Source organism: Phyllobates terribilis, unplaced genomic scaffold, assembly GCF_046119375.1.
Source record: "Phyllobates terribilis strain yellow unplaced genomic scaffold, ASM4611937v1 Scaffold_11__3_contigs__length_659146591, whole genome shotgun sequence".
In the NCBI taxonomy this organism is placed as follows: domain Eukaryota; kingdom Metazoa; phylum Chordata; class Amphibia; order Anura; family Dendrobatidae; genus Phyllobates; species Phyllobates terribilis.
The window spans coordinates 541542495-541568579 of NW_027362771.1; the positions used below are offsets into that span (position 1 = coordinate 541542495).

At 47.4% G+C, this 26085-nt stretch overlaps 1 protein-coding gene across 2 annotated transcripts in view; it reads left to right on the forward strand.

Moving 5' to 3' along the window:
- RASAL3 (RAS protein activator like 3) overlaps positions 1–26085 on the forward strand; it is a 70908-nt gene that overhangs the window by 1629 nt on the left and 43194 nt on the right. For both annotated transcript variants that reach the window (XM_073653890.1, XM_073653891.1), the window contains exon 2: positions 11215–11324. In XM_073653890.1, coding sequence (XP_073509991.1) covers positions 11215–11324 — 110 coding nt within the window. The remainder of the gene's footprint in view (positions 1–11214; positions 11325–26085) is intronic.

Consider the following 26085-nt stretch of genomic DNA (forward strand, 5'->3'; position numbering starts at 1 on the left):
CTCCTCTCTTTACCTTGAAAACACATGCACACTTGACTAATTTGAGTGTGCATGTGTATGACGGTGCTCGAAGGAATATTTGTCAGCTAAATAATAGTGATGAGCGAGTATGTTCTGTTAACCCTTTGGGCGAGCATGCTCGGGTGCTTGCCGAGTATCTTCAGCGTGCTGAGGTGTTATGTTTCAGTCACACTGTGCTCATGATTTGCGACTGTTTGACAGCTTTAATACATGTGAGGAATGCCTAAAAAACAGCTTTAAATAAATATAAAATATAATATAATAAATAAATAGGCCTGTGTGTGGCTAGGAAAATTGAACTCAGCTTCCCAAAGATGTAAAAAAACATAGTTAATTTATGTTTTAAGTGGGGGAGGGGTAATCACTTTTTGACACAGGGCCCTGAAGGTTTGGATTTATTTTTCCCTTAATCATAAAGACCTTCATTTAAAAACTGCATTTTGTTTTACTTGTGTTATTTCTGTCAAATATTTAAATTTGTTTCGTGAGCTGAAACATTTAAGTTTGACAAACATGCAAAAGAATAAGAAATCAGGAAGGGGACAAACACTTTTTCACACCACTGTATATATGACTCTCTTTTTTTACACTTTGTTGCCTATGACACAAAATAATCCCTTATAGCTCCTCTAGGGGGGAGCACAACCCACGGACTCATTCACTGTGGGACTTTGCAGCCTTTTGTTCAGTCGTAGATACTGTGGTTGGAACCAAAGGAAATTTCAACGTTTCCTGCTCTGTCCTTGAAGAGTTTTACGTGCTGATTACCAAGTCTGGATTTATAATTTTTGTCAGGTTGAAATATGTTTTTTTGCAGCTTCTTGGCAATCCCCTGCCCAATGCATTATTACATCTAACATCAGTAATATACCAGGGGTGGCTGATTAGCTGACTCACTAATGAATATTTTGTAGAGATGAGCAAATCGATGCTTAAAAAATTGGAATCTGCTATGAATTTCCCCAAACTGTTGTATTCTAGCAAATCTGGAATTGTTGTGATTCGTTACAGTCACCATTTTGCTGTCTTCTTTTGATACCTGGAAGGGGTTAAATAATAAAATAAATTATACTCACCTATCCTTGGCTCTCACCGATCTTATGCCACCACTGCCAATCCCTGGTCCTACGCGACGGTCTTTGTTTCTTTTGGTCAATCACTTGCCTCAGCGTCAGTCACATGGGAGTGAGTCATGTTGTGATGTGCATCGCCCTACCCAATGTGGCTGTGTGAGGCCTCACCACTGGAAGAACCAAAGACCGGCGTAGGGGACTGGAAATCTGCAACAGATACGGCAGGTGAGAATAATGTGTTTTACAACTTTATAATCCTTTCCCTCCCCTACATTTACTATGCTTTGGGCTCTGAGTATAATACATTTATTTTTATGGCATTCAGGGCATTTTGAGTTTTAACTAATTTTATTTGGATCATATCTAATCTGCCGGCCCAATCGAACAAATCTACCGGAAATTAAATTCAGGAGATTGGCTCGTCATTCAGAATCAATAATGGAATCTTGTATCATCTTAAAGAAAGTCTATGAGCACAAACGGACAATTTAAACTAAGCGCATAGATTTGTAGGAGATATAGAGCCCACAAAAATTGCACCTTTAGTGTTGTCATCTCTTCCTCCATTCTACAGTAACTGACATTTAATCAAACATGCTAATTAGGATGCTCAGTGCACCCTGGGTGTAGCCAAGAGACTCAGTGGTGCACTGGTCCGCCCACTGGTTTTGCATGACCCGCCTCTTTCACCAGCGATTGACAACACTGGCTTGCATGAGCTTTCTGTATAGACAGTTCTTGTTCCAAGTAAGTCAGCGCTCTCAATCTCCAGTGAGGGAGGTTGGTGGGCACATGCAAAACCAGGGGGCAGAATGATGCACTGAGCCTCTCAGCCATGCCGAGGGTGCACCGAGCACCCTAATTAGCACATGTGATTAAACTTCAGTTTCCGCAGAGCAGAGGCAGCGATTAGACCACTAAAGGTGCGGTTTTTGTTGGAGCTATATCACCTACAAAGTGATGATGTGCTTAATATATACTGTTGCTTTAGGCTTACAGACTCCCTTTATTTCTTTTGGTAAGCAAGGTCTCCCAAAAATAACCCTAATTATAATATAAAGAAAATCCTTTGTCAAGAACCGGAGATGTAATAATTTTAACCAGAGTAGTACCTTCGCCCGAGCCATAACACTAGAGAAAGCAGAGGTTGCGTTTGCAACCAAGCCTTAGGGCCTGAGTGATCCAATGGTTTCCCTGCCAAATAAAATAACATTAATATTATAAATGGCGCATTATGGTTGGGAGGGGGGGTACAGATTTTACATTAGGGGCCCAGGAGTTTCAAGTTACAAGCACAATGTAATTTCCCCTACAGGGGTACTCAAGCAATCTGCATTTTCAGGAGGAGCTGCATTTTGAGGAGGAGCTGCATTTTGAGGAGGGGGTGCTCTGAGGCTAACCGGCAGCATTATTGGCAACCATGGCTAACACATGGCAGCACCCTTGGAACAAATACCAAACTTGATTTTACAACATTAGTTCATTCATATAATCCCATATGGTAAAATATAAGGGACTTTAAACTCTGTAGTAGAAAATTTACATCTAAATCAGAGGTGGTCTTCTCAAAAAGAAGAGGAGAATGGCTACTATAATCAGAGGTGGTGCGTTAGTTCCACGTGTTGGCAGGGTAACTGTTGCTTTATGTTTCTACATATCCAGCCAAAAAAAGTGGTCACACATGCAAGTGGATCTCTTTTTTAAAATTCCGGTGATTTGCTGGCTGGGCCATCTCCATAGCTACAGTAGACTGTAGTAGACAGGGCCATGGTGGCCACCATGCCTGGGTGCAGCTATCACCAGGTACAAATGGGTTCTGCTTTTGACACAAGATAAGTAGACCTCCACCAAATTTTATGTGTCATTGATTATGCCAACTAATCAGCAATGTAGAAGAGATAACTTATTGGGAACAAAACCTTTAATGAATGTCACAGAACATTTGTCCCCTCAGTTAGGATCAGCTCTATAAGCACCCAATCAGGTGGATTCATCCCAACAAGAAGAAATATACATCTGCTTGTGGAAGAGGAGGAAAGGTGACCAATAAGCCGCCACAGTCATCATAGTTCATTGCAGCAAATAAATGGCCACACACAGTGGCACACTGCCAATGGAGGCAGGCCACGCCACTGCTATGGGGACCGTAAGCCGGGGGGCCGCGAAGCAGCGGGGGAACGAGGAGGATAGGTGAGTATTGTATTTACCGGGGGAAGGGGAGGTTGCGGCAGTGGAGGAGCGGGCACACGCAGTAGCCGGCTGTTGCAGCTACCACGTGTGCCCGCTGCTAAAGGGAAATGAATATTCCCTCTTCTCCACTCCCTTGGGCGTGGAGAAGAATGAATATTCATTCTCTTTAGCAGCGGGCATGGAGGAGTGCTGAACCGCGGCTCCTGCTGACCATGCCCGCTACTAAAGACAACGCATATTCATTCTTCTCCATGCCCATAGTCCCGGCGTGGAGAGGAGTGAATATACCGGCAGCTCACATCAGCGGATGTTATGCGGTTCAATGCGCGGATGGTACCCGGGTCTGGAGAAGAGGAGACTCTCATCCTACCCAGGTACCATGGTACCTGCAAGTTAAAAAAGAATTATAAAGTAAAAAATAAAAAAAATATTCATACTCACCTATCCAGCGGTCCCTGGTCTGCTCCAGGCGGCATCCTCTCTCCTCGGCGGCCCGCGGTGTACTGGCAGGACCTGCGGTGACGTCATTTAGTCAGCTGATGGTCACGCGACCGCTGACGTCAGCGGTCAGGTGATGGTCGCATGACCATCAGCTGACTAAATTACGTCACCGCAGGTCCTGGCAGAACACCGCAGGCCGCTGAGGAGAGAGGACGCCGCCTGGAGCAGACCAGGGGCCACCAGAGAGGTGTGTATGAATATTTTTTTTTATTTTTTACTTTCTAATTCTATTTTTTTTACTATAGGTGCAGTATTTTAAGCAGAAATCTCGGTCGCACAATATAAATCCATGCTAGTTGCATGGAATATATATTGTGTGACCAACTTGTCAAGCACTTTTCCAAGTGATGCTCAAAAGCGCTTGAAAAAACGCATGCATAAACGCATGTAAAAACGCTTAAAAACGCTCAGGAAATTTCTGCTTAAAATCTGCATTGTGGGCACATACCCTAAGTGTTTATTTGTTTTATGTGTTCAGTGAATGGCCCATGCATACCAGGATTGGGGGATGAGGGGGCCACACATACCAGGATTGTGGGACGAGGGGGCCACTCACAGCAGGATTGGGGCATGAGGGGGCCACGCATACCAGGATTGGGGGATGAGGGGGCCACGCATACCAGGATTGGGGGATGAGGAGGCCACGCATACCAGGATTGGGGGATGAGGGGTGCCATACATACCAGGATTGGGGGATGAGGGGACCATGCATACCAGGATTGGGGGATGAGGGGAGCCATGCATACCAGGATTGGGGGATGAGGGGTGCCATGCATACCAGGATTGGGGGATGAGGGGTGCCATACATACCAGGATTGGGGGATGAGGAGGCTATGCATACCAGGATTGGGGGATGAGGGGTGCCATGCATACCAGGATTGGGGGGATGAGGGGTGCCATGCATACCAAGATTGCGGGATGAGGGGTACCATGCATACCAGGATTGGGGGATGAGGGGTGCCATACATACCAGGATTGGGGGATGAGGAGGCTATGCATACCAGGATTGGGGATGAGGGGTGCCATGCATACCAGGATTGGGGGGATGAGGGGTGCCATGCATACCAAGATTGCGGGATGAGGGGTGCCATGCATACCAGGATTGGTGATAAGGGAGCCTTGCGTACCAGGATGGGGAAATTTACCAGTAGCTGCTGCATTTCCCACCCTAGGCTTATACTCGAGTCAATACGTTTTCCCAGTTTTTTGTGGTAAAATTAGGGGCCTCGGCTTACACTCGGGTCGGATTATTTAAAATATACGGTATTTTAAAATCAGTGAGTACGTGGTGCCCATAATACTGCAGGACTGTGGGGTGCATTATACTATATGGGGGCTGCATTTTACCATTTTACCCTATGGGGTGTGTAATATAGTGTACGGAAGACTATGGGGAGTGCATTATATTCTATGGAAGACCATGGGAAGTTCATTATACTATATGGAGGATTATGGGTGGTGCATTTTACTATATGGGGGATTATGGGGGGCGCATTATACTATATGGAGGATTATGGGTGGCGTATTATACTATATGGAAGGCTTTGTTGGGTGCCATTACACTGTATGAAAGCAATTATACGATGTGAAGGTTTGTGTGGGGTCCATCATACTGTTTGGAGGGCTATGTGGGGCCATTATACTGTATGTAGGCCCATTATGTGTGGGAGTCACAGTTGGGGGATCATACTGTGTTAGGGTCACCATACTTTGCCCTGGGAGTTGAGGTGGGGTACAGTAGGGTCATTATACTGTGCATGTGGAGGCTAATGTGGAGGAATGTACCATAAGGGTATCATACTGTGTTTGGGGGGAACTTTTATTGTCATCATACTTTATGGGGGCAATGAAAGAGGAATCTAGGACTTCAGCAGGAGGAAAATTACTATGTAAAGCCTGGAAAATTGTGAGATCTGCTCTTCTGTGACATAGAAAAATATTTATTTATGTGGGGGGGGGTTGGCCCAATTAGAGCTACGGGGGGGGGGCAGAGGGGGCGGTGGCCTATGAGGGGGGGCACATTATACTACAGACTCTGCCTATGGGGGGAAGCATTATACTACAGACTCTGCCTATGAAGGGGGGCATATTATACTACAGACTCTGACTATGAGGGGGGGGGACATTATACTACAGACTCTGCCTATGGGAGGGCGACATTATACTACAGGCTCTGCCTATGGGGGGGAGCATTATACTACAGACTCTGCCTATGTGGAGAGGGGGAACATTATACTACAGACTTTGCCTATGGGGGGGCATTATACTACAGACTCTGCCTATGGGGGAGCATTAGACTACAGACTCTGCCTATGGGGGGGAGAATTATACTACAGACTCTGCCTATGGGGGGAGCATTATACTACAGACTCTGCCTATGGGGGGGAAACATCACACTACAGACTCTGCCTTTGGGGGCATTATACTACAGACTCTGCCTGTGGGGGGATCATTATACTACAGACTCTGCCTATGGGGGGGCATTATACTACAGACTCTGCCTATGGGGGGGAGCATTATACTACAGACTCTGCCTATGAGGGGGGGAATTATACTAACGACTGCCTAAGGGGGGGATAATTATACTACAGACTCTGCCTATGAGGGGGGGAAGCATTATACTACAGACTTTGCCTATGGGGACGACGACATTATACTACCTATGGGAAGGGGGGCATTATACAACATACTCTGCCTATGGGGGGTAATTATACTACATACTCTGCCTATGGGAAGGGGGGAGCATTATAGTACAGACTCTGCCTATGGGGGGGCATTATACTACAGACTCAGCCTATGGGGGGGCATTATACTACAGACTCAGCCTATGGGGGATTATACTACAGACTTTGCCTATGGGGGGGCATTATACTATAAGCAGCCTATTTGTACAGTGTGGGAATTACAGTTAGGGTCATACAGTGTGGGAGATAATGTGGGGTCTTTGCACAGTGTGGTGGCCATCATACAGTGTGGGAGATAATGTGGGGTCTTTGTATAGTGTGGAGGCCATCATACAGTGTCGGAGATAATGTGGGGTCTTTGCACAGTTTGGGGGCCATCATACAGTGTGGGAGATAATGCGGGGTCTTTGCACAGTGTGGGGGCCATCATTCAGTGTGGGAGATAATGTGGGGTCTTTGTACAGTGTGGGGGCCAACATACAGTGTGGGAGATAATGTGGGGTCTTTGCACAGTGTGGAGGCCATCATACATTATGGGAGATAATGTGGGGTCTTTGCACAGTGTGGGGGCCATCACACAGTGTGGGAGATAATGTGGGGTCTTTGTATAGTGTGGGGGCCATCATACAGTGTGGGAGATAATGTGGGGTCTTTGCACAGTGTGGAGGCCATCATACAGTGTGGGAGATAATGTGGGGTCTTTGTATAGTGTGGAGGCCATCATACATTGTGGGAGATAATGTGGGGTCTTTGTAAAGTGTGGGGGCCATCATACAGTGTGGGAGATAATGTAGGGTCTTTGTATAGTGTGGGGGTCATCATACAGTGTGGGAGATAATGTGGGGTCTTTGCACAGTGTGGAGGCCATCATACATTGTGGGAGATAATGTAGGGTCTTTGCACAGTGTGGGGGCCATCATACAGCGTGGGAGACATCAGTTTGGAGGCTACTAAGGGGTCAGTATAATGTGTGGGGGTACTATACAGTGAGGGAACATTATACTGTGTATAGGAGAGCATCATACTGTGTATAGGGGAGCTGTACATGGGGCGAGACTCAGGACATTATTAAATCTTAAGTGGGCGCTTATTGTTATAGCGGAACTCAGGTTATTATGACTGCCAGAGGGGCACACAAAGGGCATATTACTTTCTAGAGGGCACAATGTGGGCACTGTTTTCTAGAGCACTTGCACACAGCATTACTATATTCTAGAGGTTTGTTTTACCATCTAGAGGGCACACAGTACCACACAGTAGGTGCAGTAATAGGGACATGTACAGCATCAGAGGCTCAGTATTGGATTATCAGCAGGATGAGGAGTTTGTGCAGGTTGGGAATAGATGGGGACGATGCCTGAAATGTAAGGAGTCAAAAGTGTCTTTGTTGTGATCTCTGCAGACCTGAGACTCTGAGTCCTAGATGGAGACGTTGTGTCGGCAGGGGTGGATTAAGAGTAGCAAGGGCCCCGGGCAGTTTAGACGGCATGGGCCCCCCCACACACACACACACACCTGATGTATCACATGACTTGTCACATGATCCCCTTTTGATAGATCATGTGATAGTTCATGTGAAATTCATTCTGCACAATATTAATATATTAATTATAATTATTTTTTTATATTAATTGTATGACTTAATATTGAGCACAATTAAGTATGCTGACATCCCCCTTATGTATGTAGGGTCTCATATTGTATAATATGAGCTTTCACATCCTCCTATACACAGCAGGAGGCCGCACGGCGCCCCCCAGATGCAGCCGGAGGCCGCACGGCGCCCCCCCCCATGCAGCCGGAGGCCGCACGGCGCCCCCCCCAGATACAGCCGGGGGCCGCACGGCGCCCCCCCCCAGACACAGCCGGGGGCCGCACGGCGCCCCCCCCAGATACAGCCGGGGGCCGCACGGCGCCCCCCCAGATACAGCCGGGGGCCGCACGGCGCCCCCCCCCATGCAGCCGGAGGCCGCACGGCGCCCCCCCCCCAGATACAGCCGGGGGCCGCACGGCGCCCCCCCCCAGGTACAGCCGGGGGCTGCACGGCGCCCCCCCCCAGATACAGCCGGGGGCCGCATGGCACCCCCCCCCAGATACAGCCGGGGGCCGCACGGCGCCCCCCCCCCCAGATACAGCCGAGGGCCGCACGGCGCCCCCCCCCAGGTACAGCCGGAGGCCGCACGGCGCCCCCCCCCCAGATACAGCCGGGGGCCGCACGGCGCCCCCCCCCAGGTACAGCCGGGGGCCGCACGGCGCCCCCCCCACCCCCCAGATACAGCCGGGGGCCGCATGGCACCCCCCCCCAGATACAGCAGGAGGCTGCACACACACAAACAAACATATACAGACATATACAAAGACAAATACATACACGCATAGGCTGCGTGCCCACTGTGCATTTTTCAAGCGTTTTTGCCACGGAATTTCCGCAGCGAAAACGCTGAAAAAATGCTTGGTAATACGTGCCCCATGGTCCCCAATGATAATCCGCATGTGCTGTGCACATGCTGCGGAAATTTCCAATGCGGATTATCATTGCGGAAAAAAACGCAGCATGTCCATTAATTTTGCGGACACGCAGCATAATTCCCACCATTGACTTGCATTGAATCGCTTAATATCCGCATGACTACATGTGCACATGCGGATATTAAGCGATTCAATGTGCGGATGGTACCCGGGTTTTGAGAAGAGGAGGCTCTCATCCAGACCCGGGTACCATAGAAACTGTAAAAAAAAGAATTTAAAATAAAAAAAATAAAGATTATACTCACCTTCCGATGGCCCCCGGTCTCCTCAGCGATACGTCCGGTCTGTTGTATGCGTCGCGGTGGTGTGAAAGGACCTGCCATGACGTCATTTAGTCATGTGACAGGTCACAAGACAGCTGACATCGGCTGTCGCGTGACCTGTCACATGACTAAATGACGTCATGAAAGGTCCTTTCACACCACCGTGAGCCGCCCAACACACCGGACGCATCGCTGAGGAGACCGGGGGCCATCGGAAGGTGAGTATAATCTTTATTTTTTACCATTCTTATTCTTTTTTTTTTAACTATTACTTGGTCACACTATATATACCGGTTGCATGGATTTATATAGTGTGACGTATAAATCTAATAAAACCGTAAATCCCTCGTTAACTGGAGAAACGCCCAGAAACATATAAAATACAACTTCCTCTATGTTTTCAATAAATAAAAAAAAAATAATAATAATTAATTGTGACATTTGAAATCACATTATGTGATGCTGAATCACTACCCACTACTCACGGACATGCCATGAGACAGGGTACTCAGGAGATCCGAGGCCAGATACCAGAAGGGCTCATAGTACAGAGGGGCAAGACAAAGGCATGGTCAAGTAATGGTCCGGGGTCCAATGCCAGGAAGGTCTGTCACTGTCAAGATAAGGGGATAAGAGAAACGGGATAGTCAGCGGCCAAGTCTGAGGTTAGGTACCTGAGGTCAGAGAGCATCAAGAACAAAAGGGATAACACACACAAATAATCAAAACAAATCCAAGGTGCAGCAACAAGATCAGGAAATCAGAAACAGAGCAAAGCACACACATCACTGAGCAAAGCTACAGCTGACAATGGTCTGCACATACCTAGCCAGCTAAATAGCTAGCAAATTAGCAAAAATGAGAAACACCTTCAGGAAATCCCGTAGGTTTGGCCAGATTGAGCCTAATGATTTTGTGCCTCCCATGCCTCCTGGATCTCCCCCAACTACCTGACTATCCTTCTTGCCAGCTTGCGCCGCCGAACAGTGCCTGATTCTGTGGCTCTTGCCCAGGGACCCCTGTGTACATCTAGATCCCTGTACAGGGGTTAAATGGTGAAGGCGAGGGAAACCCCTAGATTCTGGCAAATGGAGAAGCTTGTGCTAAGCCTGTTTGTGGTAACCTTTTTGGAGCTGTTAGGTGACTACGAACAGTGCTTCTTTCTCAGGATGTTTGGCCCGGAGATGCTAATTGGCTTTGTTCTTTGGCAGTGCTTCTTCTTGTTCACTTCAGGACTCCATTAAGTTTCTCTCGTCACTAGTAGATCTGGTATCTATCTGAACCCAAAACTCTGCTGTGTATGCTCTGTTTCATACTACAAGGCTGTAACTCCTCTGCACGCAGCTCTGGTTCTTTATCTTGGCTGCTCTAATACCTGGACTTTTATTCTGAATACTCTGTACAGTCGATCTCTGCACACACAATCGCTGAACACACAATCACTACACACAATCACTAGACACACAATCACTAGACACACAATCACTGCCCACATGATCTCTGCACATCCGATCACTGCACACCCAATCACTGCACACACGATCTCTGCACACACAATCACTAGACACACAATCAATAGACACACAATCAATAGACACACAATCTCCGCACACACAATCTCCGCACACACGATCTCCGCACACACGATCTCCGCATACACGATCTCTGCACACACGAGCTCTGCACACACGAGCTCTGCACACACGAGCTTTGCACACAAGTATACTAAGGAACAAAAGTGAATATACCCTTTCAGTCTGCATCTCCTTTCACGGAAGTTGGCTAGCATTAGTTGAGAATGAATCATATATGTGTTTGATGGGCCTGAAAATAATTCTTACCCTACAAATGGGTGCAATGCCTTCAATCGTAGTATGGAATAGAAATGGTCCGTAGTATTAAGCTTAGTTCCTGTATAGCAATGAGTTCATATATTTAACAATATCTTTTCAGAGCCATCACCTGTATCTTTTGCAACCACTGCATCTGAAGTTCCTGTCTGGGATGTATCAAGCTTCTCCCTTGTGGATGGACGTATTGTACTATCCAAAGGAGAAGAACAGGTAAATAGTTATGTATGATCCAGGGATTCCATTACTAGGGATCCACATGTTTACCTTTCCTCATTGACAATTACTTATTTGCATGGGGTCATTTTTGTTATGATGGTGGTTCGTGTTCAAACAGATATGGCCAGTGTACATTGTGTGTCAGGTATGTGTTTAATAGTCATCAATCTTCCAGCCCTTGTAATGATTGATACCAAGTGTCTGTTACCTGAATCGATCATTATTACATTCTTATGGCTGACATTAAGACTGGGTTGTCACACTGCGGATGATGGATGACATTGAAGCCATGTCTGTAGGCGGTTGGCAACAGCCACACAATTTTAGGGGTAAATGGAGGTATTACCCTCAAATCATGTGACCATTGGCTACCTGTGAAGAATATTGAAGATATAATTTCAGGCCAATCATTTGTATCTTATTTGGCCTGGGAAAATAAAACCTCTTCCTTTGTCCAGCACTGACAGGAAACCGGGCTCAGCAGGGGGATCAAGCCTAAAAGGCTGCGACAGATCTCACACCTTGAACCAGCTCAGCTCATAACAAAGGCTTGCTTGTGTAGCGCCCCGAGGGTTCGGCCGCTACAGGGGTATTGCACCTCTGCCAGAGGTGTGGTATTTCACTCCCAGGTAAGGATGGAGTGTGGACCAGGGCTCAGTTAGCTGCATACAGCACACTCACCCCATTTCCGAGGGACAGCTCAACGGTGCTCCCACTAGACAGAAGTGCAGGCACGACCGACTATGTCCCTGGCTGGAGTGGGGCGGGGGGTGGAACACCCAGTGCTGTAGGGGCAGATAGGGGTTGGTTCCTGAGCGTAGATAGCAGCTCACTGGTTGCTGGTCACCTGAGCTCACACACTAGGGAAGGGTATATAAGGTGGGCACCATCTTAGTTCTGGGTCAGTTCAGTCAGGAGGAGAAGAGAGAGAAGGAGTTCAGCCAGAGAGGGCTGACAGGGAGCTGTGGCTCAGCCTCGGCCCAGCTCCATGAGACAGGCCTAGAGTGAAGGCCGGAGTAGAAGAAAGGAACAGCAAGGAACAGAAACAGAAAGAGAGGTACCCAAAGTGTGGAGGGGCTCAGAGACAAGAAGGTGGAGGGGACCCTAGGAACCCACGAGAATACAGGGTGAAGGGTCAGGCAGATTAAGGGTACCGGATCCCAAGTTGGTGGAGGAGAAACTACCCTCAGCCAAAGACCGGCGGTCGTGATCATTTATTGGTGCGACACCTCATCAAACCTGCTAGGAAGGCACCATATAGGACAGCGGAGGTCGGGGCCCACGTTTACCCGCGCAGTTCCGCGGCAGCTGGACAAAAGTGGGTCACTGGTGAGGCAGGCCAGAGGAAGGACAAAAGGGGTTCCTGAGCCATACTTCTGAACTGCCTGGGAGTTGACCGAGCCCCACACCTGGTGGACGCAGCACGGCTCGGGCGGTCACTACTGGTGCCGAAGTGACCCGGAGCACATGAACTGTGAGTAAAAGACATTGGATTGCAGTACGTTGTCTGTATACTTTCTCGCTCCTCCAGCACTACCGGTACTGGGACTCCCTGCACCATCACCCCTACCATCCACTGCACTGCCCTGGGGTTACACTCTTCCCGTGGGGAGTAATCCAATCTCAGCTGCACACACCATCAGCCTCAGGGAATTACCTTGCAGCGGCGGTTCATAATAACCGCAATCCACGGGTGGCGTAGTCAGACACTATCAACAGCACATAGCAGACTACCATTGGTCTGACCACCCTGAGCCACGGAACCGGGTCGCCACCACTACCCCCATCGTTCCCCTATTGCCCGGCTCCGAGTGCCCCACGGCCCAGGAGGCAAGTCACTTGCAATATAGTCATGCTGAAAAGCTGCAGACATCTTCTAGTACATTTCAGAAACATAATTCCATAAGGAGTTATGGAGATCCTAGCCATACATCATATATATTTCCGAGATCCCCAGAACATGGCGAGCACCCGCCTGGGTTTCGACCCATTCTAGCACCCAGGGTTATGAAGATACATAGAACAGCTAGTAGAAGCCAGGTAGTGAAGGCATGTCTGGTTTCAACGCATAGCAGGGGCCAAGTCGGATCCGATGGCGCCTGAACCGTTGCCCTAGGACTGTCCAGAAAGGAGTTATGATTTTTTCTAGGGTTTTGATATTTAGCTACAAACCTCCAGGGTAGGGGGATAAGGGCCATCCTGTGGGTGAAAAAGGGTGTGACAAACCAAGGGGTTAAATGCTCCTGCAAAGCATGGCCTAGTGCTTTTTCTCTAGGGAGGTTGTGATGACACATTGTGTGGGAAGAAGTCAAGGACAGGGGGGACCACAAGCCTCCCATGGGGCAGCCCCTCCCATGCAAGCCAGGCTTTTCATCTGACTGGTAACTGACTCATATATTCTGCATACTTTTGTACTTCCACTATTTGTATTTGCATATCTGACCATTGTATGTGTACAGGGTTGGACTGGGGTGTCTGGGGCCCACAGGGGGAATGGACTCTAGGGGCCCACCCTACAGCTACAGTACAGACCAAAAGTTTGGACACACCTTCTTATTTAAAGATTTTTCTGTATTATTATGACTATGAAAATTGTACATTCACACTGAAGGCATCAAAACTATGAATTAACACATGTGGAATTATATACTTAACAAAAAAGTGTGAAACAACTGAAAATATGTCTTATATTCTAGGTTCTTCAAAGTAGCCACCTTTTGCTTTGATGACTGCTTTGCACACTCTTGGCATTCTCTTGATGAACTTCAAGAGGTAGTCACCGGAAATGGTTTTCACTTCACAGGTGTGCCCTGTCAGGTTTGATAAGTGGGATTTCTTGCCTTATAAATGGGGTTGGGACCATCAGTTGTGTTGTGCAGAAGTCTGGTGGATACACAGCTGATAGTCCTACTGAATAGACTGTTAGAATTTGTATTATGGCAAGAAAAAAGCAGCTAAGTAAAGAAAAACGAGTGGCCATCATTACTTTAAGAAATGAAGGTCAGTCAGTCTGAAAAATTGGGCAAACTTTGAAAGTGTCCCCAAGTGCAGTTGCAAAAACCATCAAGCGCTACAAAGAAACTGGCTCACATGAGGACCGCCCCAGGAAAGGAAGACCAAGAGTCACCTCTGCTTCTGAGGATAAGTTTATCCTAGTCACCAGCCTCAGAAATCGCAGGTTTACAGCAGCTCAGATTAGAGACCAGGTCAATGCCACACAGGGTTCTAGCAGCAGACACATCTCTACAACAACTGTTAAGAGGAGACTTTGTGCAGCAGGCCTTCATGGTAAAATAGCTGCTAGGAAACCACTGCTAAGGACAGGCAACAAGCAGAAGAGACTTGTTTGGGCTAAAGAACACAAGGAATGGACATTAGACCAGTGGAAATCTGTGCTTTGGTCTGATGAGTCCAAATTTGAGATCTTTGGTTCCAACCACCGTGTCTTGGTGCGACGCAGAAAAGGTGAACGGATGGACTCTACATGCCTGGTTCCCACCGTGAAGCATGGAGGAGGAGGTGTGATGGTGTGGGGGTGCTTTGCTGGTGACACAGTTGGGGATTTATTCAAAATTGAAGGCATACTGAACCAGCATGGCTACCACAGCATCTTGCTGCGGCATGCTATTCCATCCGGTTTGCGTTTAGTTGGACCATCATTTATTTTTCAATAGGACAATGAACCCAAACACACCTCCAGGCTGTGTAAGGGCTATTTGACCAAGAAGGAGAGTGATGGGGTGCTACGCCAGATAACCTGGCCTCCACAGTCACCAGACCTGAACCCAATCGAGATGGTTTGGGGTGAGCTGGACCGCAGAGTGAAGGCAAAAGGGCCAACAAGTGCTAAGCATCTCTGGGAACTCCTTCAAGATTGTTGGAAGACCATTTCCGGTGACTACCTCTTGAAGCTCATCAAGAGAATGCCAAGAGTGTGCAAAGCAGTCATCAAAGCAAAAGGTGGCTACTTTGAAGAACCTAGAATATAAGACATATTTTCAGTTGTTTCACACTTTTTTGTTAAGTATATAATTCCACATGTGTTAATTCATAGTTTTGATGCCTTCAGTGTGAATGTACAATTTCCATAGTCATGAAAATACAGAAAAATCTTTAAATGAGAAGATGTGTCCAAACTTTTGGTCTGTACTGTATATGCAAATACCTGTTGGCAGTTATCCCCGTTATAGTGGAGCATCGACTTTAAAACACAGGCGGCTCCTGCACATCTACATCATAACTAGGATGTACACTTACTGTAGTTTACATTAAAGGGTTTTTTTGTGAAAACATGTTATCACCGATCCACAGTTTAGGTAGGTGATAACTTATTGATTCGTGGAGTCCGAACATTGGAAACCGCACTGATCAGAAAAGAATGGGTAAGTTTTATCCCTGACAGGACACTATTATCCTCATTTTAAAATGGAGTGGCAGGTGGGATGGCTGACCACAGCTCCATTCATCCTCTTTGGGGCTTCCAGAAAAAGCCAAGAGCAGCGCTCGCAGCCCCTGAGGGAATGAATGGATCAGTGGTCGAATCATACATGCCGCTCCAGTCTAATGGGAATAAAAGTTCCTCATTCTGCCTATCGGCCGGGTCCCAGCAGTCGTCCCCCACAAATCAATAACTTATCCTTAGGCCATGTTCAGTATTTGGTCAGTATTTTACATCAGTATTTGTAAGCCAAAATCAGGAGTGGAACAATCAGAGGAAAAGTATAATAGAAACACGTCACCACTTCTGCATTTATCACCCACCACTGGTCTTGGCTTACAAATACTGACCAAATACTGTACGTGTGTACGTGGCCTTAGGATAGGCAATTACTTGTTTTCACCAGAGAACCTCAAAGTGCATATTTGCTACTGTGTAATAGATATAGGACTGGGAAGAGTTAAACATCCAAGTAATTAATCTCTAATAAAGAATCTTCCCCTTATTGATATCAGAGAGAACAAGTGACCTCCATACATAGCACAATCCACTATACCAAGACCAATAATACCACATACAAGGAACAAATACCGCCACACCATGACCAGATCACATATTACCATAACATAGTGACTGACTAATACTACAATGATGATCATGACAAAAAACGACAAATATTACCACCGGTAACATTATACACAGAAGCTTTGTATATAGTCTACAGATAATACAGCGATCACCATTGACATTACACTATGTACAGAGCTCCTGTGTATATGGTCAGTACTGATACCTGTATTACCTGTACGCGATACATCATATACAGAGCTCCCGTGCATAATGTCACTGGTGATCACTGTATTACCTGTACACTATACACAAAGCTCCTGTGTATAACGTCACTGGCTTTTGGAGCACATTCCCCACTTTTTCCCCAATTTCTACACTATGTCAGATGAAGGAAAAATGTGACATAGTGCCGCCGTGCACAGTAACAAGACCTCCCTTTTGTTCCTCCATGGAAGACAATATCCTCAAAAGTAAATTATATTACAGCATTAATAATGTCCCCCAATTGGCCCCTAAAGTAATTATGTCCCCACTTGACACCATAAACAATTTATGTATCTCATTCTGGCCCCTATACTGTAATGGTCACCCATCCTGGTCCCCTTTATTTAATAATATCCCCCATCCTGGGCCTATATGTATCCCCCCATATCCTTGGCCCCTATGTATCCCTCCCATATCCTGTGCCCCTATGTATACCCCCTATATCCTGGGCTCCTATGTGTCATCCCCATATCCTGGGCCCCTATATATCCTCCCCAATATCCTGGGCTCCTATGTATCCGACCCCCATATGCTGGGCCCCTATGTATCCCACCCCCATATCCTGGGCCCCTATGTATCCCCTCCATATCCTGGGCCCCTATGTATCCCTCCCATATCCTGGGCCCCTCTGTTGCCCCATCCTAGGTCCCTATCTCCACTGCCCTGCCCATTCACATAGGAAAAAAAATTCTTCTCATCTTCCTGCGCTCCCCCGGCGTCCTATTACGGCTTCGTACTGGCGTGGTCTTTAACATGGCCGTCGACCCATCAGAAGCCGCGAACTGACGTCTGTGTGCAGCACATAGCAGTGACCTTTAAAGGCCCCTGGCCGGAGACCATTTGACATCACTGCACTGCTCTGCGCCGTGCACTGACATCAGTGCCCTGCGTATAGCAGTGACGTTCAATGCCTGCTGGCCTACAGGCCCCCTGAGGGCCCCACCTTCTTGGCTCAAAGACTAGGCCCCTTTTCAAGTTGTAGAGCAGAGGAGGCCCCTGCAGAGCCCGCATGCCGGGAGGGACCCTCACCACACCCACAGGGCGCTGAGTCACAGAGAACACAGGTTGTATGGCTCCCAAGGACCCTCCGCAATCAGCACGGCTCCTGACAGAGCACAATCCTTTGTGAGGAGACACGGCCTCAGCCTCCCCAAGCCCCCCACTGCGCCCCTCCGTGGCCGAGCGGGCCTCACCCTTCTCTGTCAGGCCGCTGCTCCCTCCCGGGACCCCATCTTCTACTTACAGGCTGCTTCCTTCCGATTTTCTCCGTCGCACCTGAGACCGTGGTGGCAGCCATCTTCCTCACACGCACGCCTTTGATTGGCGGGCGGCCTTTAATCGTCACTGCTATGCGCCACATGATGACATCAGCGCACAGTGCATAGCAGTGACGTCCCCGGTGGCCATCATGGTAGCGGCTGTATGCACCACGCGCTGAAGTGCGCTGCCTCTGATATGCCCGTGGTCTTTCTAAAGACCACGGTTACCGGCAGGCCCCCACTATACTCGGCATGGGGGCCCACCAAGGACCCGGGGGCCCACCGGAGGATTGTCCGGTGTCCCGGTGTGCCAGTCCGACGCTGTATGTGTATACCCATTGTGTATATAGTATTTTGTCTAGTGTGCCCTTAAGGCGATTAAATATATCATTTAACCTTGGCCTGCTCTTTTATCTCGATCCATGATTCCACATTCTTCTTGTAAACCCTTTATTCAATCTCTGTCCCAAGTCTGACTGCTTCAGAAGCACATCTCCTTTTTAAGTACACATCCACAGGTCAAGGATCATTAGTCACATGTCAGAGGTAAAAATGCAGGGCTCACTCAGGTCTCATTGTTTGAGCTAATTAATTTACATAGCTGGTATCACAAGGGGCTCTTTAAATCAACATTTAGGATTATTCAAACAATAGTCTGTGTTAATCAACTAAAGAAGATCACAGGTTAAAAAGTCAACGATAAAAATAAAGGTACTGTATACTGCTGTTGCCATCAGAAAGTATGTCTGGCATAATTAAGATTTTACACTGTATCGTCACACTGTCCATCATGAGAAAGATTATTCATGAGTGGAAAACATTCAAGACAATTGACAATCTTTCCAACGGAAGGTCTGATTCTTAAAAGGTTTTAAAATTGGGTTTTCCTCATGATTGTACTTAGTTTTGGTCATGTTTGTAGAAATTCATATTATATATAAAATGAATTGAGCAATTCATGATTAGAAGCTGTGTTCACAGAAACACAGTGGCATCCAAACAAAAGCTCCCAACCATCCCGGATCCAGCGAGATCCAATGGATCCAAATGCTCATCTGACCAACACCTATTACATCCGACTCCCCCATAAATAAGCACTGCCAACGATGCATGTTTTTTTTTAACTGGGAGAGATGAATAATGCATCATGCCTAATTCTTCTTTACCAAAGGGAAAGAACAGAGAGCTCTCAACAGCAAAATCACTCATGAAATTATTGGAAATTATATGTGTTTTGGCACATTTACCTTTTCTAATGCCCTTTTCACGCTGCGTTCTTTGCCACATTCAGTAATCCCTTTGGTTATTGACTATAGTGGTGCAGACGGAGTCATCATGTGCTCTGTCGCTGTCGTGCATCATTTTCAGGCAGATGCGGACACCATGACATAGTAGACTGCGCCTAGGTGCCCACCACCTGTAGGAATATTTGTCTGGGGTTCGACTGTAAAACCCGGCGGGACCACTGAACGTGGTGAAAAGCACAGTGTGAAAGCAACCTTAGTCTCAATCTGCCACACTGTGTGAACAAATTTACAAAAACTTTGTAGATGGTTCATTGCAGAATCAAGATGAACCAACACAAAAATAAGTACTTTTTAAAGCGCTACGATTTCTATTATTTTTGTGCTTAGCAGTTTGGTGTGCTTTCTTTCATTTGATGTAGCGGGTTCAAATCCAAACAGGTCAGCATATCCATGGAGTTTCTATGTTCTCTTAGAATTCAGATCCCGAAGTAAAGCCAACCAAACCCACTGACTCCGTCAGGATCCGCCGATCCTCTAATGTGAATAGGGGGTCACCAAACTGTCCCTCGATGGCAAATGTTGGGGGAAAGAAGGATTGAACTTGTTGGATTTTAACATGCTCAACCCTTGGTGATAACATGCTGCCATAGTATCTGTGTCATCGCACTGATGACAGATATCTTGGGGCCAGTGGCTTCTATCTCTAAAGCTAGGGGTGCCCTAGCTATCCCTGCTCCCCAGATTACTTCTAATGGTGAAGATGTCTGGGCCACGTGCTTTGCTGAGCTCCTGAATCAGCCCTTATCTGTTGTCACCTCCCCACCTAGGTAAGTGGGGATTAATAGTGTATAAGAATACACAAACCAGACTAACAAGGGAAGATTACAGGGATAAATGAAAATACCAATCATACAAATATGCACTCACAAACAGCAGAATGGAACCCCGGGAAGTAAAAGAAGGTAAAAAACAAATAAGAGAGGATGAGGATATACACACAGACAAATAACCAAGCAACTGTCTTTAGAATAACACACCAAACACCTCCTCAAACAACCAGCTCCTCCAACTCCAGAACCAGGCAGTATGAAACTAACAGCTGAGACCATCAAAGCAGAAACACTTCAGAAGCTCCCAACTGAACAGATTAACCTCTGCACTGCTAGAAGTACCTGCACTGTTTAATATGATGGTGAACTGCTTATAATCAGTGCAAGAGTATGTGAAATCAGACACTGTGGTCTTCTGGCCCCTCTCTGTCGTGGAAAACCAGTGACAGTACCCCCCCCCCCCCCCTTCATAAGAAGGACCTCCGGAACCTCAGGGCTGGGCTTATCAGGGTGTGCCGCATGAAAGGACCAGACCTGACCGTATGGACATTAGATGCTGGTATATACTTTCTCTCTTCAGGACGTAACCCTTCCAGTGTACCAGATACTGAAGATACCACCGAACCAAGTGAGAATCAACAATCTTCGCTGTCTGAAATACCAAATTCCCATCAACAATGACCAGAAAAGGAGGTGGTGCTGATGGTTCAGAGGACGCAATGTATTTTTTGAGTAGAGACCGGTGAAGCATATTATGAATCCTAAAAGTAGGTGGCAAAGCAAGGTGGAATGCTACAGAATTGACGACGGCCTCAATGTTATAAGGACCGATCAACCTGGGACCCAATTTCCAAGAAGGAACCTTCAACTTAGTGTTCCTCAAGGACAATCACACCAAATCACCAACACACAGGTCCGAACCCACCAAACGTCTCCGATCAGCCACTCTCTTATATTTGGACTCCATCTTCTTCAGATTATTAAAAAACCCTTGTCACACAGAAGTAATAGATGATGAAAACAGTTCCTCTTCAGGTATTCCTGAAGAACGATTCCAATTAAAAGAGCTGAAGTGAAGATGAAACCCGTAAGCCCCGAAGAATGGGGACTTACCAGTAGACTCATGACAATGATTATTCACCGCAAATTCAGCTAGAAGTAAGTAAGTAACCCAATCCTCCTGACTCTCACACAGATAAGTCTCGAGATTCTGGTTATTACTTTCAGTTTACCATTAGTCTGTGGATGAAAGGCTGAGGAAAATGACAGATGGATGCCCAAATGAGCGCAAAACGCTTTCCAAAATTTGGACATAAATTACACCCCCGGCCAGAAACAATATCGGTAGGAATCTCATGTAATTTCAAGATTTCTTTGATGAAAATTTGAACCAAGGTCTTGGCGTTGGGTAAGGCGGATAACGCAATGAAATGAGACATCTTGCTGAACCTGTCCACCACCACCAAAATAACTGTATTACCAACAGATACGGATAGATCAGTGATGAAATCTACTGATAAATGAGTCCAAGGTCTCCGGGGAATCATCAATGATTGGAGAGGCCCAGACAGACAAGTATGAGAAGTCTTTGAACGTGCACAAACACTATAGGCAGCTACGTAATCCCGAACATCCTGGTGTACCCCAGACCACCAAAAACAAAAACACTGAGTAAGGAGATCTGTGGTGGCTTTACCTACAGGAGGTCAGGCCAAGACCAAATCATGATGTTCACTTGTAACTTTTAGACTGAGATTCACATATACGAATAGTTTACCTAACGGAAGGGCAGCAGGGGTGTTCCCCTGAGTCTCTACAACCTCCTTCTCAAAATCAGAACCTACAGAAGCAATAACTACTCCTTTCTGTAGTATAGGAACCGGTTAACAATTATCTCCACCCCCAGGAAAACAATGAGATAAGGCATCTGCCTTAATGTTCTTATTCGGCCTATATGTCGCAAAAAAGTTGAATTTAGTGGAGAACAAAGACCATCTTGCCTGTCTAGGGGTCAGACACTTAGCAGATTCTAAATATAAAAGATTTTTATGATCAGTGATTACCATGACCGGATGAACTACCCTCCTCCAAAAAATGTTGACACTCTTCAAATGCCCACTTAATTTCCAAGAGTTTCCTATTACCAGTGTCATAGTTTTTATGCACATGGATGGAATTTACTAGACGTACCCTGCGACAATACAGCCCCCACTCCCACTTCAGACGCGTCAACTTCTATAAATGGTTGAGTGGCATCAGGCTCAATAAAAATCGGTGCAGATGCAAAACATTTCTTCAAGGTATCAAAAGCCTCCCTAGGCGGCCTGGACCATTTTGAAAAGTCTGTCCCTTTCCTGGTCATATCTGTGAGAGGTTTGGCCACTACCGAAAAGTTTTTTCTGAACTAGTAGTAGTTGACGAAAACCCAAAAACTTTTGTAACGCCTTTAAATCCTCAGGGCGATCCCAATCCTGTACCACCCGGACTTTCGCCAGATCCGTGCGAAAACCAGTGGACGATAAGAAATAACCCAGGAAAGGGATCTCCTGAACTGAGAACATACATTTCCCTGGATTGACAAATACTTTATTGTCTCTCAGTATCTGTAGGACCTGACTGATATGTACCTGATGTGATTTGGGGTCAAGCAAATAAATCAATATGTCATCTAGATAGATCACAACAAATGTACCTGCCAGATGACTAAAAATCTCATCAACAAAGTGATGAAAGACGGCGGGAGCATTAGTCAACCCAAATGGCATCACGAAACATTCATAGTGACCGTCAGGTGTATTGAAGGTTGTCTTCCACTTATCCACCTCCTTAATGCAAATGAGATTATATACCCCCCTGAGATCCAGTTTAGAAAACCATTTGGCTTCTATCTGATTAAAGTGGTCTGGGATGAGAGGGAGAGGATATGGGTCCCGGAACGTGATCCGATTGAGGTTGCGAAAATCTAGGCAGGGTGTAACCCCCCCGTCTTTTTTCTTGACAAAGAAAAACCCCGCTGCCAAAGGAGAAGAAGACTTTCAGCAATATAGTCTGCCTCTCTGGACCAGAGATATCATATGACCTGATTTTTAGCAGCTTGGCCCCAAGAATAAGATTAATGGCGTAATCATAAGAATGATAGGAAGGAAGTTCTTGACACCCCTGTTCTGAAAATACATCCTGTAACATACCTGGTGGCGGGCTTGCATGGTGCACCATCTCTCACTATGCAAGATCGCAAACTTGATCTTCAGTCCAGTCTGCTAGCCTGGCTTCTATTCATGCTGTCTGTTTGTGTCTGTTCTGACTGCTTAGGGCGGCGGCCCGGTTACTTCCTGGTTTTTGTAGCTGCTGTGGGCACACCCCTAATGCGTCCTCAGCCTATTGCTGTCTGTTACTGGATATTTAAACCAGCTCCACCTTGAAGCTGGTGCCTGAGCAACTATTATCTTCAGAGGGCTTCTTGCCTCTCATGTGCCAGGTTCTGTTTTTCTTGCCTGTCCGCCTTCCTGGAGGCTGTATTCCCAGGCCTGTCTGAACACGCTCCTAGCCTGATCGTCCTGCCTTCTGGGGGCCACATACCCAGACCTGTTGTCTGTATCTTCTAGCCTGTTTGTCCGCCTTTCTGGGGACCGCATACCCAGACTCACTCCTGTATCTCGCTGCAGTGTCAGTTCCTGTCTTAACACTCAGTTCCTGTCTGAACACTCTCCTAGCCTGTTACCTGTTTTTCTTTATGTCTGTACTTTTCCTTTTTCTGCAGAGTCTGAACCTGCACCTAACTCCTACTCGTTGTCGCTGTACTTCCGTTTGTGAGTTTGGAGTCCACTCGCTACTTCTTTGCAAGTACTTTGTGTGTATCTGGTTCTGCCTTTCCCTTCCCGCCTGTTCCGTGTGAACAGAGCCCTGTCCCCTCTGCTCTGTCTTTCCTCACCGCTTTGGCGGTTTTCCCCTTGCTCTGCCTTGCTTACCGCCCTGTCGGTTTATCTCTGCTCTGCCTTACTTACCGCTCTGGCGGTTCCTGCCCGCTCAGCCTTGTCCACCGCATCTGTGGTTTCTCTCTGCTCAGCCTTGTCCACCGCATCTGCGGTTTCGCTCTGCTCAGCCTTGTCCACCGCATCTGCGGTTTCGCTCTGCTCAGCTTTGTCCACCGCATCTGCGGTTTCGCTCTGCTCAGCCCTGTCCACCGCACCTGCGGTTTCACTCTGCTCAGCCTTGTCCACCGCACCTGCGGTTTCGCTCTGCTCAGCCCTGTCCACCGCACCTGCGGTTTCGCTCTGCTCAGCCCTGTCCACCGCACCTGCGGTTTCGCTCTGCTCAGCCCTGTCCACAGCACCTGCGGTTTCGCTCTGCTCAGCCCTGTCCACAGCACCTGCGGTTTCGCTCTGCTCAGCCCTGTCCACTGCACCTGCGGTTTCGCTCTGCTCAGCCCTGTCCACCGCACCTGCGGTTTCGCTCTGCTCAGCCCTGTCCACCGCACCTGCGGTTTCGCTCTCCTCAGCCGTGTCCACCGCACCTGCGGTTTCGCTCTGCTCAGCTTTGTCCACCGCACCTGCGGTTTCGCTTTATTCTGCTTGATTACCGCATCTGCGTCTCCCAGTCTGTACTGGACCCTACCCTGCCTGTGCTCTAACCTGCCTGTTCCTGTATTCCCCGGTGTGGGTCAACAGCCGTGTCCGGGGTCTGACCTGGAGTCGCACCTGGTCCCTCTGCTCGGTTCCTCCCTGGTGCACGGCGTCGTAGCCGTCGTGTGACCTGGGTCGGATAGGGTTGATACTTAGTTACGCCCCTCCTGGCACTCTCCGGTTCATGGCACAGTGGGATCACTAATCACACACACGCCAGTTAGTCCGGGCATGTGCATAACACATCCCTGAAGCCAGACAGGTATTCAGGCAGAAATTTGGTATCCATCCTGGCTAGCCGGGCACCCAAGCAGTGCTCTTTGCAATACTCTCTCCATTTTACCACCTCCTGAGTCTGCCAGTCTACCACCGAATTGTGCAGTGTAAGCCAAGGTAGTCCAATAACCACAGGAGAGGGCAAGCCCTCAAGCACATAACAGTCAATAAATCCTGAGTTCATGGCCCCCACCTGTAGATGTAACACATGAACGACTTGACTAAAATACTCCTGGCTCAAGGGGTGCAGAGTAAATGGCAATTATGGGTATCGATCTAGACAATTCATGTGGTTTGAGGCCCTGGACCTGGACGAACTTGAGAGTCGATGAAATTAAACCCCACCCCACTGTCCGAAAAGGCAGAAATAACCACCTTATTTTTGCCAAAATGGATCTCGGCCAGTAGAAAAAATTGTGACCTGACCACAGAGAAAATAAGTACACCTGGGTTGTTAATGACCCTGCAACCCGGGCTCCTTCATTTTCCGATGGCTGTTTACAGTGTGATATGGAAGGACAAGCACCTACAAAATGACCCTTTCCACCATAGAAGAGATACACTCCCCCTTTATGCCAAACTACAGTTGGACCAACAGAATGAGTCACCTCACCCAACTGCATGGGTTCCTCAATTGACTCAGACCTAGGTTCCCTTGACCCCGGGCCCCCACGCAAAAGACGACGGTCAACGTGGATAGTCAGAGACATGGCCACCTCAAGGTAAACCGAAGTCTCATACAGGGCAAAGGCATCCTTTACCCTTACGGATAGTCCTTGACTGAACTGGTTATGGAGCGCAGGGTCATTCCACTTAGTGTCTATGGACCACCTCCAAAACTCAGAGCAATAATCCTCCGCCGGCCGGTCTCCCTGCTGAAGCTAACGGAGCGTAGACTCGTCCACAGAGAAGCAGTCGGGGTGGTTGTATATGTGACAACGCGCCTGAGAATATTCCCAAACCAACCGAAGCAACTAAGAGTCTGCTGGGAGAGAAAATGCCCATGCTTGAAGGTCACCCTGAAGGAGTGAAATTGCAATCCCCACCCGCTGCTCCTCGGTTCCTGAGGAGTAAGGACGTAACTTAAAATAGAGCTTACAGGCCTCCCTGAAAACTACAAACTTGTCTCGCCCCCCAGAGAACCTGTCATGCAAAGCGACATTGGGCTCCATCTGGGATTGCCTGGAAGTTGCGGTCTCTAAACCAGACATTTTATGGTGCTGTGAAACAACAGTGCGAATATCTGCGA